The sequence below is a fragment of the Xiphophorus maculatus genome, chromosome 10 (genome assembly GCF_002775205.1).
Source record: "Xiphophorus maculatus strain JP 163 A chromosome 10, X_maculatus-5.0-male, whole genome shotgun sequence".
Classification (NCBI taxonomy): Eukaryota; Metazoa; Chordata; class Actinopteri; order Cyprinodontiformes; family Poeciliidae; genus Xiphophorus; species Xiphophorus maculatus.
In genome coordinates this window covers 2812168-2829308 of record NC_036452.1, presented here as the reverse complement: position 1 = coordinate 2829308, position 17141 = coordinate 2812168, and the positions used below count along the sequence as shown (strand labels likewise).

Here is a 17141-nt window from a genome sequence, read left to right as displayed (position 1 = left end):
AAATGTTCTCAAAACAACAATAATATTGTTTATCACTATAATTTCTGCATCGTTTGTCCTTACAGAGCCCAGATTGCTCTGTTGTTGCAACATGTTGACTTGGACCGTTTTTGGCTCTGGTGTCGGCTGAAGAGGCTTCGTTAACAGTTTAATGAGCGCTGCTGGAAGATGTTTGACAAACGTCGGATGCAGAGCGATGAGAGTCGGACGTGATTGGTGCAGCACAGCTTCGCTCCGACAGCACAGATCCGTCTCTGCTGTGGAAGAAAGACGCGAGGATTGCTGCAGAACTCTTGCTTTGTTGTAAATGAGCCATCATTTCTGTCCAGCAGCTGTAATCATAATCAAGTTGTTCATAAGTCAGGCGAAGAATAATATGGTTAGAAAGCAGCTGAGCTTAAAGGGAAGCTAAATTACATTCCAGGCGTGTTTTATGGAGGCCGTCGTCAGATGACAGCTTCCGATAATTGTGTCGTCCAATTTGTCTTGCTCTCATTTATCTACCTGTCTCTGTTTTTTCCCCCTCTCTGCTTCTAGGGGAGCTGTGGCGATTGGAGGACGACGTGGAGGGAGACGACGAGACGGAGCAGAGCGGCAGCACTGAGGCCCGCCCGCTCTCCCAGTCGCCGTTCTCCCACTTCCGGGCGCGGGCCGCCTACCTCCGTAAGAGCATGTCGGCCGACGACCACCTGGACATGGGCCTGGACTACAGCTCAGCCAAGACGGCGCACAGCAACAAGGGCAAGCTCAAGAGGAAATTTGTGAGTGTGAGCGCTTTGCATTTTCTAAACATCTTCTTGTTTAGAAGGTGCTTCAGTGTTGCTCAGCGTGGATCTTTGATTCTTTCTGATTTCTGATAAAAGGGATTTCAGTTAAAATGTGGCTTGCAAAAGAAATGGAGATAAATCACTGTTGTATTAAATGCAATACATATTTCAGCAATGCACTCTTCAGTGAGAATGTTGCTATAAGTGTTTCCCTACTGTTGGCCACTGGAGTCAGATTTTTTATTTTCTCTCTGAATGTTAACTTTAATCTCATAGTTCAGACTTTTTCTTAGAATATCTGACATTAATCTCTGGATTTAGACTTTTGTTTCTCTCGGAATTTCGATATTTTTCTCAGAACACTGACTTTAACTTTTTTCCTTGAAATTCTAACGTTAATATCAGTATTCTGATGTGACTCAAGAATTCTGACTTCTTTCTTAGAAATTCTGACATTTGGCAAATTTAGCCTTTTGTTTCGATCAGAATTCTGACTTGCTTTTTTGAAGAATTACGATTTTCCTCCCTGAAATTCTGACTGTTTTCCTCTGAATTCTGACTTTAATCTCAGAATTCTGACTGTTTTCTAAGAAATTTTAATCATTTTAATTCTACGTTTTTTCCCTTTCCATTTTCTTTCGGAATTCTGACTTTTTTCTCTTAGAAATTCTGAAATTAATCTCAGAAATGAGACTTTTGTTTCCCTCTGAATTATTACTTTCATTTTGGAATTCTGACCTTTTTTCCATGGAATTCTGACTCCGGACTTTAAGTCGCATTTGTCACAAATATGTTAGGAAATGGAAACAACATGCATAAGTCCTGTTTTAAAAAAATATTTTGAAACATGGCACCTTCTCCATGTCATCTGCTGACTTGTAGAGTTCAGTTACCTGATTCTGAAAGAAGTCATGAATTTAGTGAGATATTAAAAGAGGAAAACCTCATAAACCTGATAAATGTTACCTTTTTTTTACTGATGAGTCGGCGCTGAGGCCTGTGATTTTTAAACAGTGAATATTCAAAAAGCAGCTTCAGGAAACTGTGGCAGAGCAGCTTTAAAGTTACTGGTTTAATGAAATATTGAACCACACACAGTTTTAAAAAGCCGTTTTCCTGGTGGTGGTTGTTCAGTGAAGCTGTTGGCCTGGTTGCATGCAGGCGGCCGGGTCCAGAACATTTTCTGGCTACAGCTTTAGATCAACTCTAAGCCAGTTGAGTCGTTTCAGATATAATGAGCAGGAACTTGCTGTTTGCTGCTTCAACAGCTTTATGTGTGTTTTGTTTTCGGATTTGCATGAAGCAAACAGAATGTTAAACCCTTTAAACGCGTTTGTAGGCAGGAGATGAAACCCAGCGGCTTTTTCTACATCAGCAAGTTCAGCGCCGGAAGAGCCGAACTGAAAATCTTCCTCCATCTTTATCGCTCTCTACCTGCTGAACTGGGCCAACTTCTGTTTCTAAATAGAATAGAATAGAATTACTTTATTCATCCCAGCAGGGAAATTATTTCGCAGTTACAGCAGCAAATCCACTGTACGCAATTAATAATAACTTAACGTGAAAATATTTCAAACAGTCAATGCTGTGATTGATCCCAAATAGGTTAAATTGATCGTTGGTGTCAGAAAAAAATTAATCTTAATTATTTCTAATCAAAGGCATTAAATCTAAAACGTGCATGCACTTAAACTGTTACAATTTTGTTTTTAAAAACGTGGATATCCATAAAGTTTTATTAAATTTGGGCATTTTTTATAACACACATAAATATTCAAAGACCAAATAGTTTTTATTTGCTTATTTTTACTTAATTCTTACCAGTTTATTATGTAAATTGGAAATAATTCAGATGTAATCTGAATTGGAATAAGGCTTAAAACTATAATATATAGTTTTTGTCCGTCGTTGAAAGCACTTATTTCTAAATTGAAAGTTTTTATTTTATTTATTGATATTTTCATGTATTTTAGTTGTGACAGAAAATGTCTGAATATAAATCAGAGATAATCTGAGCATTTACAAGATTTTTTTTTACAGTACACAGTATTTATTGCTCCATCTTTATCCCTTGAATTAAAGAAATGTAGAAATATTACTGCGTATTAATGTTTTTGTCTTTTTTGTAAATAGCAGTGCTAACGTCCGTCCTCAAAATAAACATTTGTGAAGTTTTAACTCCTTTAATTTTTGATTTAGTGATTAAAGTCTTCTTGTTTTTAAATATAACTTAATTTTTTTACCCAGTCCCATGAATTTAATTTGTAGTATTTCTTTTAAATACTACAAATACTATTCTTCTTTTTTTTAAATTCAAAACTATTTAAATTGTCAGGAAAAATGTTTTTTTCTATAAATGCAAATAAGTTGATTTACAGTAAATTTGTAAAAATCTAGCAGAAACCAGCAAAACGGGACATTTTATTCAGATTGCAACGGGTGGAAATGAAAATAAAATCCGACTAAAATTGGAATTTCAGTAGCAATCAGCATCTTAAAAACTGCTGAATAGATAAATATTTCCATGTAATTTCAAGGATTTTAAAGGGAAAAACTGAAAAATTTAACGTATGCAAAATGTATCGACACAATTCCAAATAAAGTGAGATAAAACAAATATTATTTAGGAACCAAGGAGTTTTGGTAAAGATAATGTACAGGTGATTCCTTCTAAATGATAAAATATATTAATGTGATATAAATGCAGAGCAGGAGTGTTGGGGCTCCTGTAATTAATGAAGGGAGTCTAAACGAGCGTTCTGCATGCCGCTTTGGGCCGTCTGGGTGCGGCTCGGCTCCATTCGCTGCAGCCATTAAACATTAAAGACCTTTTTGTTGACCTCTGGTTATTTAATCAGGAAACTTTAGACCTCATTACCAGCCCAAACTTTGTAATCGACTCTTCCAGGCAGAAGAGCAACAGGACACCTGCGCGGGTAGACAGCAGCTGGTTTTGTTTCTGCTGGATTAAATGCGACTGGAGGGAAGTTTTTACTCTGCTGGCTGAACCTCAGACGGATTTTTCATTTTATTTTTTGTGTTTTCTCGAAGCAGCTTGGATTTATGTGTGGAGGGAAGAATGGGAACGGCTCTGGATGTGATGGCCTGCCGCCGGTGTTTCGGGGTGAGCGCTCATCCAGGCAACATTACAGGCACTTACAGAGATGCCTTATTAATGAATAATTCCTGTTTTTAATACAGCGACGGCATTACATTGATTGGTTTGAAGCATTGCAGGGGATAATGCAACAGGTGATGCTGTTATTCATGCGGCCCTTTTGTGCATTTGCACACAAGCAGCACATCTCCTGGGAGAAACGGCAAAAATAAAAGCCGTATACCAGTAAAACCACTGAAAGCTCCAGTCTTTAAAACTCTATCCAGACTGATCCTCGGATAGATCTTTCATGTCTTTAATAATTCATCTGAACTTCCTGTCGGTTACAACTCCGTTTTATTTTTTACTGTCTGTGCAAAAAGCCAAAGAATTGACTTTTTGGGGGGTAAATTTGCAGTGGGAGCAGGATTTTATTTGCCGCTCAACTCTCTGATGCTCCGCTGGCCTGGTGAAAACTCGGCTCAGCCTCACAGAGGCAGCGGTCGCTCTGGACGGAGCCGACGGGCCGAACCGCCTGGCTGCTAAATAATCTGAGGCGTTTTAGGAAGACGTATAAACATAGATTTTATTGGAGCAACAACATGTCTTCTAGTTTTTAGCCTTGTTGTGTCTAATTGAATTCTGATTTATTATAGGTACAAACTTCTTTTATTTGTGTTGAACTTATGACTAGGCCTATTATGATAACTTATTTTACTGGACGTTTAATTGTTCCAGAAATTATTGTGATAAACGACAATATTGTTGTTTTGAGACCATTTTCAAGTAATACAATGGTAATAATGACATTCAACAAACTGTATTCAATCATAAAGGAGTAAATTATTCACAACTTTTACCTGGTAATTCTTGACTTAAAGATATCTCACCTCGCTGAGGTTTTAGGAAAACCGAGCCGGTTTTCTTTAGTAATGTGACACATTTCTTGTGTTGTTTTAAAAATGACACAAAGAAAGCGGGAATCCTTCGGTTTGTTTTTGCTCGTCCTCTGGAGAGCTCAACACGCCACAAGCCTACGCCGCTGCCGCCGTTCAGCATCAGTGACGGGATGAAAGTTACTCAAGTTTATGACTAAATCAAAGTCTAATTAAATCTACTGATTGTGTTTCTTTCTCTGATAATTGCCTATTGATTAATCAGTTCCCATGGAATCTCTGTTTTATTGTGTGCAGCGAAGACGACAAATCAAAATTAAGTATAATAGTTTACTGGTTAACGCAACATCTGGTAGCTGCAGAGGTTGAGCTGCTAAGTTCATCGTCTGTTGGTCGTATTTACAGAAACGAGCGGACTGAGCGTCACTGTAGCATAACGGCCATGCAGGCCTGAAAGGAAGCCACCGGTAAGACGCCGAGGACTCGTCTTAGCGGGAAGACCTTTCTTAATCTCCTTGAATTTAATGAGAGATTCCAATCTTGGAGGAAACGTGGTCGGCTGGGTGAGATGATTTGTGTGCAGTTCAGGCAGACAGAGGAGAAAGTGCTGGGAGTGAGGTAATGGCGGGTGAATGTATGGTTGTGCTTGTACAGCTGCCAAATTGTGCATTATGGTAAAAGTTAATTACTTTCTGTAACAGTATCATGTCCTCTCCAGAAATCCATCCTCTGAACTATCCGTGTGTCTGTCTGTCTCTGCTGCTGCCTCAGCGGTTTATGACAAAAGTAAAGCTTTTTTATTTTCAGATTTACATTTTTTAAGCTGCTTTTCACCTCAACATGCTCACAGACTGCAGGAGGTCTGTTGACAGTCATTCCATCTTCACCTACATGGGCCAGGTTTTTGTTTTTACTAATTAAAGATGCATTGACCACAATCCAACACTGCAAAAACTCAAACTCTTACCAAGTAGTTTTGCCTTAGTTTCTGGTGAAAATATCCTAGTACACTTGAAATAAGACAAACAAACTGGCAAGCAACTTTTCAGTAGGAAGTAGCAGCTTGTTTTAAGTTAATAATTCCTTAAAATTGATGAAAAAAGTTCTAGTTTCACTGGCACCATTACCTAGCAACCCCCGCTAAACCCAGCCCGTTACCTAGCAACCCAGTTCTAGTTCCACTGACAGATTATATCACTTATAACAAGTCAATTTATCTGCCACTGGAACTAGTATTTTATCATCAAAATTAAGAAAGTGACTCAAAACACTCATATATTTTTGCTGAAATGTTACTTATAAGCTGCTGTTGTCTTATTTCAGGTCTACTCAGATGTTTGCACTGGAACTAAACAAAAAAAATACTTGGTAAGATTTTGTGCTTTGCAGTGTACAGCCAGTTTTCATTATATGATTTTACAAAGCTGCTATTTTTGTTTCTCTGTTATAAGTATTTATTGCAAGTGTTAGTAGTTACTGCATAAAAGGGTTTTAATATGATTTTATTAAAAAAAATGTAAAAAGTTACAATTTAGCATCTTATATTTAATATCATGTTTTAGTTTGGCTGGGATTACTAAAACATCATTCTCTGCACTGCAAAAACATAAAATCTTACAAAGTATTTTTTTGGTCTAGTTGCAGTTGAAATAAGATAAAACTGACTTTCAAGTAACTTTTCATCAATGTATCTTTTTCTTTCAGTCATTAATTTCTTCAGCTCTCGTGGGACGTTTAGGACAAATTCAGGACAAAGTGACATAAATGTGTGAAGAACAAATTAAATCTCTGAGAAAGTAAAGAGGATCCTCTTTGATCATTTTGGGAAATCCAGTCACAAATATATCATAAATGAAAAAAAAAAAATCAAGTTAAGGACATGTCATTTTATTATTATTATTATTATTGATATTAGTTCTTCTCCATCTGAAAATCTTCCTGCTATCTGCAGAAAGTCTGAACGTGTGGAAAATGCAGATCGCTTTTAAAAAAGTCTGACCTCCTTTTTAAAGAAATCATTGACTTTGAGAAGTTCATCACGTTTCGGTCTTGATTTATAATACGGACATTAACACACTTGTGACGCAAAGCAAGGCCAAATCTGGTTTCATTTGTTCCTCGCAATGCGTCATACGGCTCAGATCTCCATCCAGCCCCAGGAACTGTCCTGATGATGCTGGAAGCTTCAAGGACTGTGTGTGTGTTTCATTATATTGTCCACAATGGCACCTGGAATGCAGCGCTGCTCACAAACTGCAGAAATCTTTAACAGAAATGTCCAAATCGCAGTTCAATCTGCCGACTCCCTGCGGAGGGAGGCAGCACAAAAAATGTGTGTTTTCGTTTCTGCGTGGATGTTTTATTTATGCACAGGCGCGTCTGATGTGCAAATGCTCTCCAAACCTCCTAATCAAAGAACGGAGCGTATCATTTCTGCTGATTGGATGGCTGTAACGACATAATGCCCCGTCCTCGCCTGTTTGCTGCGCCTCGGTCCGACACATCCTCTGATGACTCACAAAGTTCCTCAAACAAATGAAACAAGGGGAGTCAATTTACCCACGGAAGAAGCGAATGCAAATAGCAATTTGTCACGACTTCCTGATTTGCTGGAAAAGCAACAGGAAACACCGCAAGACTCTTATCAGACAAATCATTTGGAGAAATAAAACCTCCGACACATCCAGGACTCACTGATGCACTACAAGCAAGGAGCTCAGTGGTTTCACCATGGATTAATAAACTAAATCATATTCAGCACCTTACTTTGGTGAGAAAAGCAGCGTTAGAGTTTTCTGCAGTGGCTAAGGCTTCCTGTGTGGTTAAGTGCTTTCTGTTTGGGATCATTTATGCTGTGAAGAACCTGTGATGCACAGCACAGAGCCTGTGATGACATAACAAACACACACAGAGAGCATCTTGCACTCATACAAATATCTGATATTGAGAGAGCGCCGGCAGGATTTAGGAGGAATAAAGCAACTTGAGCTCTGACGTCTGAATGTTTCCTTCACTTCGGTTCTGCTAAGCTGTTGTTTTCCATTCATTTCCATAATTCTGACTCTGACCTGTAATCTGTTTGTTGGTAGAAATCAAGAATGCAATACAAAAACACAAAATCTTACAAAGTGTTTTTAGTTTAGGCTTTAGTGCAAATGTCTTAGTGCGGTTCTTTTCAGCAAAATATAGGAGTAGGCCTGTCACAATAATCAATAAATCAATTAATTGCATGATAAATTAAAACAATAAAAATTCTTTCCATTGGTATGATTTATCGTTTATCTCTTTTTCTCTCTTTCTACAAACAACTGGATGACGAAAGTCTTCGGTTTGGTATTTTGCTCTCAACCAGCCCTTTTTGGAAGGACAATTTTGTTTACAAAGACTTGTTTTATTTGTTTAGTTTATTTATTTTGGATATTTAAATGTCTTCCAGTTCCAGTGTTACATGTTCATTTGAATTTAAAGTTTGCTGATCTTTTAGAATGTACTTTTGCATTATTCTTTTGCCATTATATCACTTAAAATGGTCTCAGTACAACAATATTATCGTTTATTGCAATAAATTATGGAACAATTTATCGTCCAGCGAAATTTGTTACTGTGACCGACCTATATAGGAGCTTGTTTTAATTAAATTAAACTTATAACATGATGAAAATGCCTTACAAGTGAAATAATCTGCCAATGTTTTTAGTTTTTTGTCGATATTAAGGAATTATTTATTTAAACAAATCTCCTATATCTTGCTAAAAGTTACTTCTAAGTTACTTTTGTCTTATTTCAAGTATATTAAGATATTTCTAGCAGAAACTAGACCAAAAATACTTTATAAAATGTTGCATTTTTGCAGTTTGGTTTAATATAAGATAATCCTTTTTACACGTCTAAGGAATTAGATGGAGAAGCGTCTCTACAGTCAGGAAAAGTCCGTCCAGCCGTCCAGACTGCGTCTTGTTTTGGACATGATTTGCTGTTTTCAGTGGTTCAGAGCTTCCTGCTTGTTTTCTTTGCTCACCATCTGATTTCCCGTCAGATGGCTTCAGATTAGGTCTCACTTATCCAGCATGAGCAGCAGATAAACGCTAATCATTTTTTAAACTAGACAAGTCACGTAAATGAAAGCTGCAAATTTACTTTCACTGACCTAAACGGCTAAATCAGTTTTGGCCTTTGATTTTCACATTTTATTTTGTGCATCATTGTGAGATGGAGTGAAAGGAATATTAGTGATGCACTTCAAACATTTTTTTTCAAATAAAATATTTTTAAATATTTAATTTAATAAAAATCATGTCTTCTAAGAAAAGAAGATATGTTTTGGGGTTTGAACTATTAAAACAAGCAGTTATAAGTATTTTTAGAAGAATTGATGGACAATTTTAGTTCTTTAAATTTGAAGAAGTGTTATGGAGTTAAATTTGTTTTGCAGTTATTCAATCAAATAATTGCTAAATAGCTAAAAACCCTTTCAAACACTATAGAAAAAGCATTAAATAAAGTAATGTAGTACTGTGTGTGGAAGATTTAATATCATCTAGTTTTCCCAATCGATTCATTTTAACCTGAATCAATCAAATGCAGCCATGTTGGATTTTAATTCAGTTCAAAAATACTTTATTGATCTCAAAGGGAAATTAAATGATGATGTAACTCATTTAAAGACTTTTTTAAAATTTACTTACCAATTGGTGTATATACAACAAACATTACAGACTAATAAAAAGCAAAAAGTGGTATTTATCTACCAAGTAAGTAATCAGATAATAGAACGAATAACAGCAACAAAAATGAAATAAACAAACGAGGAGGTATACATTAAATGGATATATTCAAAACAAAGACAATAAAATTGTTTAGCATTTGTGGATTAGTATATAATTTTTTCTTGATTTTGTCTGAAATAAAGACGTTACTGTTGGTGAGAAAACTCAGACTTTCTTACAAAAAAACTCAAACGTTGAACTGGGAAACTTACATTTTTCAGTAAAATTTCAACATATTTAAACCAGTGAAGTAGTAATGGATAATGGATTTATTTTAAAAAATTTCTGCTAGTGTCAAGATGTGTGTTAGTGTAGCGGTACTCAGAAAAGTGGCTTTGAATAGATATAGCTCAGTTCAAGAATGGCCTAGTCAAAGCAACAGACCTAAGTTCAACTGGATTTGTAGCAAAATTTAAAAATCCATGTATTCTGACTTAGCTTGAGCTATTTTATGAAAGAAAATGTTCAGAGCATTATTCTCTAGGCCTGCAAATACACCTAAAAAAACTGAAGCTGTATTCACAGAAAAAGCTTCTTCACACATAAAATTTTCTGATTAAAAATTGATTACACATCGAAAAAGATGCAGGTGTTTAATAACCCGACCCAGTGAAACACAGGCATGCCATTTTAATTCTCATCACAGAGTGAAAGTTTAATATTTACCACTATGGTCCATCAGTTTCTTGCAAAATTGCTTCTGCTTGTGTGGCTGTGAGATATGCGACTCTGCTCAACCAGCCTCCCAGTTCTCTCCTTTTCCCCCCATTAACATGCCCAGAAGATCACATACTGGTCTCTGGGCAGCGGATGTGTTCTGGGTAACATGGGAGGGTTAGTCTAGGCATTACATTGCTAAGCAGTAACGTGAGAGTGGTTGAGAGCTGTTGAAACGTGAGTTTTTATTTCCATAAATCATCTCACTGAGAGACAATTGACTCAACTGTCCACTCTGTCTAATTAAGACGGAAAGCGTCCTCAGTACTGGACGGTTTTTTCTACACTATATTCTTGTGCGAATGCAGGAGCTGCATGTTACTTTACCAATGTAAACATTTGATATATACATTTTAAAAATTGTGCATTGGAAAATTGCATTTTATTTCTTTTATATTCCAGGGCGGCAGCTAACGATTATTTTGGTAATTTGTTATTCTATACATTTCTCAGACGATTAATCGATTATTCTGATGATTAATTAATTAGTTTGACAATAAATCAAATATTCTATCCATTATTCTGTTGATTAATTGATTATTCTGACAATGAATCAAGTGTTCTAATGATTATTCTGATGATTAATCGGATTAAAAAGAATTGACACATTCTGCATATTTTTCATTTAACTACTTGAGCCTTTTTAATACACTATTAGACATGCAGTAAAAGATGCTAGTACACAAATAATTTAGTTAATTTTCTAAGAAAGAAAATAAACATTTTATTGCTTAAAATGCGAGTTCCTCTGCCTCTGCGATGCCGCGGACAGCACCAGGTAAATGTCACGGAGCAACCTAACACGGTCAGCCACTTATTTTCCTGATAACCGTGTTAAAGGTGAAGTGGTTGATCCGTTTCCGCCTTACTGTGATACCAGCTGACAGAGCTGCTGAGGGTTACTGTAAAAATGTAAATTCTGTAGTGAAATGTTTTGGGATGATAGACGTCAAAGACATGCTGCTTGAAAGCTTAAAGATCTCCATCTGTAGCAGATCAAGTTTGAGTGTTTTCAATTGAAATAGGACAGCAGAGAAACGGCCTGGAGGTTTTTGCAGCGTTTGCCGCCTTTTCTCTGTAATCACTGGGGCAATTAGTGAGGCGTTGTGGCCCACATCAGTCAGTAGAGCTGATTCTCCTCCATCTCGATCCCGTCTGCCGTCGTAGGATCGTCGTTGTTCTCCATGAAGACACCAGGAAGTGGAACAATGCACATATGATTGTCCACATTGAGCTTTCATATTGTGTGTTGACTTATTGATGCTAATTAGACTTAATTAGCTCCATTGAGGATTTCCCACATTTATCAGAGTCAGAATGGTTATAAATCAGTGGGTGCACAGAAGGACAATTTTGACTTTGGTTTGTAAACGCTCACAGCGTACAGATTAACTTTAGGGAAAGGAAGAAAAAAAAAGAGGAAGGTCGGTTGTGATGCATATTTTGTTCCCCAGACTTTAAAGAAAGTAAGATATTCATTGTGTTCATCATAGAGACAATCAGGGGGGAGGTGAAAGGCTATACAGTTTGTGTCCAGGATGTGTGTGGTCTGCAGAGATGTTGTTGTTGCCTCAACATGTTTTTCAAATCTTTTTGTGTTATTGTCTCTTGCAGTGCAGAATAAATAAACTCTACATTTTCTGTGTAGTTTCAGCTATTCTAATTATGTGCAGTTTCAGTCTTATTGCAACCCCTGGTTAAAAAGAAGAAAAGCTTAGCATGTAGATAGCATCCAGTGGTTATGGTGACTCTGTGACCTCAAGATGGCGCTCTTTGCTGCAGTTCTCTCGCCCAGTCTCCCCAGTCTTTGAGTTGGAAAGACAAACTGGGCCCTTCCTCAGCCTTTGTTCCATTGGAGCTCTTCTTCCTGAATTATGGAGCTCAACACACATCTGTCTTGAGTTCTCTTGTTTTTTCCATTTTGACGAGAGGCTAAAAGAAACGGTTATATTCCCACATGATACGATGAGATCTATTTTCTTCTTATTTATATTTAAAATCCTTATTTGTAAATAATGCAGAATATCTGATTATTTGCCCATTAAAAGTGTCAACGTTTAATGCACACACCTTGTAATAAAGTGTTTTATTTATTTTAATTTACATTTTATTCTAAATTGATAATAATAATAATTATTTTTGTTTGAATTGCATTGTGACTAAAAATGTTAAATCATAGCTCATGTGCATTCTGCTCTTTGACCACATGGTGGCAGCATGATGCCACACTACAGCGATGGCCCTCAGCAGCACCAGCTGTGTGACTGAGCGGGTCCCTGGGTGGCGTTTGGAGTTGGTGACTCATTCATCCTGGGATGACGAACTCGGAGACAACCGCAGTCCGAACCACATCAACCACGGCTCGCCTGCGCTCTCTTCTTCTTCTCCTCTTTCTTCGTCTTCTTCTTCTTCTTCTTCTTCTTCTTCTTCTTCTTCATTATGCTTGGAGAAGAGAGAAGTCGGCTCGTTCTGTCCACTCAGCATTCCTGTGCTGAACATCAGCTTGACAATCACTTCAAGTTGGGAGACATGTGGTGCTGAATCGACTTGTTCTGTCCGTCTCGTGTTACAGATGGAAGATGGATGGATGTGGCGGTAAAGATGATTAATGTGCATAAACAAACAACTGCAACCGAGCTGAGACAGGACTTTGAGGAGTGTTGCTCAGTGTAAACTATTTTTAACACGTCGTTTTTCATCTCCTGCCCTGTTGGGGTCATTAAATTTATTCAACCAAACCTGATCCTGAAACTGGACTACATTAGAGAAATACTTTAAGAATAAATTCACACAGTCAGACAATTAATTTTCGTCCATTTGTTTAGATGCAGAGAAGCACCTGGGAAGAAGGAGCTTCAATGTGAGATGTTCAAGAGAACTAACTTCCTGGAGGAACTTGTCAGGACTGGAGTGATTGGGGTTTTTTTTTTGAAGTAGCTGATTTAAAGGCAAAATTTTGAGGTTGAAGTCAGAATTTCTAGAAAAATTGTTAGACCAAACTTTTTTCTCTTTAAAAAAATCTGAGTAAAAAGTCAAAATTTTGAGATAAAATTCAAAATTCTGAGAAAAAAAATCAGAGTTTTGAGATAAAATTCAGAAATCTGCAGAAAAAAAAAAGAATTCTGAGGTAAAGAGTCATAATTGAGAGGTTATAATCAGAATTTTTATATTAAATTCAAAATTTATTCCAAAAAAAGGGCAAAGTTATAAAACATTGGAATCTGAGTGTTGATAAAACAGCCATAATTGTGAGATTGAAGTCAGAATTATGATAAAAGAAAAACTCAGAATGATGTAATTAAAGTCAGATTTTCTTCTTTGTGTGGCCCTGATTGTCTTCCTTAGGTAATAATATGCAACAAAAGCATATTTTAAAGTGTAAACTTTAGATTTTAAAATTGATCTGGAAATCAAATAAGCTTTAAGTGGTCATTTGTTGCTTCCTGCATCCATTTAGTGTAAATATGATGTGAAACAAAGGACTGTTTCTTTTAGCCACTCCTCAAAATGGGAAATATCGGAAGAACATGTCATTTATGTGTTGATATTCGTACAGAAAATGGCTCCTTGCCTAAAGTTGTTTACATTTTTATGAAGGGCTGATATGTGGCGACCAGACTGGATTTCAGGATTGCAGCATCAGTCAGCAGGAAAATCTCTGAGAATCTGAGTCTCATCATTTATTAAGATTTTTATACATCTTCACCTTAATTTCAGTGAATTTGTGCCGCACCATTTTATTTCTTATTTCCTGCTTTTGTTTTCATTTTCTCAGTATTCTTTTCATTGATCTGTAACTTCTGCTGTACAGTTAATTTTCGTTTTTCCCCTGCTGCTGCTGTGGAAAAAAGTTCCATTCCAGCCTAAATCTGCTTGACATTGAAATATTTCTTGAAGGTGTCAGTGGGAACTTGCTGTAAGTCTCCCTCTGGAGATAGTGCTTGCTCCCAGCCAGTTTGTTTATTATTTCAGCTACACTCACGCCTCTTCTTTTTCCATTCAGAGCGAGAGGAGAGATTCATTGTTTGTGTCCAGTGTGTAATCTAGCAAGCTGCATGGAACAGGCCGCCTCTCAGCAGCTGTTGGTCTGTTATGGTGATGGGGCTCTTGGCAAGGCCCTTTTCTAAACAGAGGCCCACACACTGGCTGTGTGAAGGCATTTCACATGCCTGTGAGCTTGCAGACTTAGACCCCCTGGAGCCATCTGATCACACTCCACCCAGTTCTGGAGGCTCGAGTCAGTAAAGCATCAGCAGACCCGCTTCTTTGCCATTCGATCTGTTCCTGCTCTGTAAACACCTTGAGGATATTTTGGACCTTTAATGCTCTTCAATAAAACCAACAGTTGCCTTAATAAAGTGCAGGCAAACTTTGCAGATATAACCATTATCCTTTAACTTTTTCACATTTTGTTGTGTTACGACTGCAAACTTTAATGCAACTAACATTATTTTATTGATTGACTATTCTCACGATTAATCGATTAATGGGATGAAAAACTGATGATATAAGTTAATTGTCCATCACCATTGAGATGTTCTGTTTAACATCTAACAGAAATCTTCCATGCAGCATTTACAAACTAAAATACTACAAATATCCGCTGTAAATTAGGGCTGCAATTAAAACAATTATTTTAGTAATTGAGTATTATGATGATTAATTGATTAACCTGGTAAAAAATGGCACATTCACCAGATTTTTCATTAAACCACTTAAGTTTTTTCTGTACAATATTAGAAATACATTAAAAGATGGAAATAAACAAATAATCAGACTTTTTAAAATAGGAAAATAAACATTAACAGCATCCTTTAGTGAATTTGAACCGAATGAATGTAAAACATTCCACCTGTTTTGGGTACAACACCCTGACAGACAAAGGTGTTTTATCTTAAATGCAAAATGCATATATATTTCTATACAGTTTTGATTAAATTACTGTTTTGTATGTGTTGTTTTTTTCTTCAGCAAATTGCCTTTTTTTGAATTTGTATACTCCAGTTAATGATTGATTACTAAATTAGTTGACGATTAATTAAAAAATGAGTTCATAACGATTAATCGTTTTAGCCCTAATTTCTTATTACGGTTCTGAAAGTTTATACTCTCAGAGCAGAGCAGCTCAATCTCAGTCAGACTGGATGGAGAGCATCTCTGGGGAGCCGTTTTCATATGGAAAAAGTTGTTGTATTTAAGTCTGGACTTTAACTAGGCCGATGTAACACATGAATGTTCTTTGGAAGATTGACAGCCATCCTAAGCATACAGCCAGAGCTACAAATAGATAGTTTAAATCAATCGACTCTGACCAGCTTCCCTGATGAGGAACAGCTTTAATACAGCATGATGCTGCCACCACCATGTTCTACAACTGTGTTCACTAATCAGGTAAATGCTGAACACAATTCAGGGATGTCAGGGGAAAGAAATGTTGAAGTTATTCAACAGTAAGTTGATGTGGAACAAATGATTTCTGTTGTTTAGTGTTTAAATATACAGTGATGTTTATTGATGGAGAGATTCTGTATTTCCTCTGTCAGTTTTTTTACTTGTTTTTTTCCTCTGGTTGTTTCATCTTATGCTCTCCTGTTTGAAGTTATTTCTCAGTCAGATTTCTGACTACATGCTTGCTAGCATTTTGTCTGCACCCCCCACTCCGCCTCCTTTTCGCCCACAGTGTTTATTTGCTCCGAACCCACTGTATTTTCAAAGTAACTCTGCACAGAACAAACTTCGCCTCGGGTTCGCCGCCCCTCTCCATCTGCCCTTCACCTTCCTTTCCTCCTTAATTCACATTTTTCTCCCATTCCACTCACCTGTGTTCTTCCATTTACACACTTGTCGTTTGCAGACTTTTACACCTTTTCCTTTTTCTTCCAACTCCATTTGTTTCCTCCTGGATGTTCTGTTGATAACATAGTTTTACATAGGAATTTGTTGCGTTTTTTGCTACTTTTTTTCATGTTAGATCCAAAATTTTCAGTTTGTTTTGTTGAGATTTTATGTTATAAACCAACATATGATTGTGATGTCTAAGAGAAATGATATGTAATTTTAAAAATAATGATTTGTGATTGAAAATTGGTGCATTTGATGACAACAAATGCACCAACTTCATTTGGTGCATTTCCTTTAGATGTCACCTCTTCAGTTACTTAGTGATGAAGGTGTGATTTCATAAATTATTTCATAAATTACACATTAATAAAACTGTGAAACTTTCAGCATACAGCCAGAGACACGATGCAGTAAGATCAAAAGATATTTATGAAATAGAAAGGCCTAGAAAAATTTAATATGACAAAGGAAGATGTCAAACTTATCAGAAGAGTTAAAGCTGTTTTCTTGAATCGTTCCATATTTATGGAAAATGAACAACATGTAATGTTCAGCCTTATAACATAAAAATTAACTAATCTTAATTGATTTGTGTCATTATGTGGTACAAAAACCCGTAAGCAAAAGCTAAGCTGGCCACAGTTAAGAGCCACAGATTTGCAGTTTCCAGACTGATGGCCTAGTCAAAGTCCAGACCTCATTCCTCTTTCTCTCCCTCTGTCCCTCTATCACTCTTACTTTACTTCTCTCCATCTCTCCCTCCAGACTCTCTGTCTGCGCTGACCCTGCCTTTAATAAGCGTCTCGTCTTGTTTATTTTTGCGGCACGAGGTTAAAAACTTCCCCCTTAATTGACGTTCCGGTAACACTTTCCAATAATGGGCCGAGCAATTTCCCTAAAATTGATGTGTCCACCGCAAGGAAAGAGAAGAAGAAGAAAAAAACCCACCGCTTCTAGGTTTCACTCACCCATGGATGACCTGCGTCTTTGTGTGTGTGTGTGTGCGTGTGCGTGTGTGTGTGTGTGTGTGTGTGCGTGTGTGTGTGTGTGTCAGCGT

General features: G+C 36.9%; 1 protein-coding gene across 2 annotated transcripts in view; it reads left to right on the top strand.

Moving 5' to 3' along the window:
- LOC102233545 (ankyrin repeat and fibronectin type-III domain-containing protein 1-like) overlaps positions 1 to 17141 on the top strand; it is a 181790-nt gene that overhangs the window by 42030 nt on the left and 122619 nt on the right. For both annotated transcript variants that reach the window (XM_023340388.1, XM_023340387.1), the window contains one exon: positions 538 to 761. In XM_023340388.1, coding sequence (XP_023196156.1) covers positions 538 to 761 — 224 coding nt within the window. The remainder of the gene's footprint in view (positions 1 to 537; positions 762 to 17141) is intronic.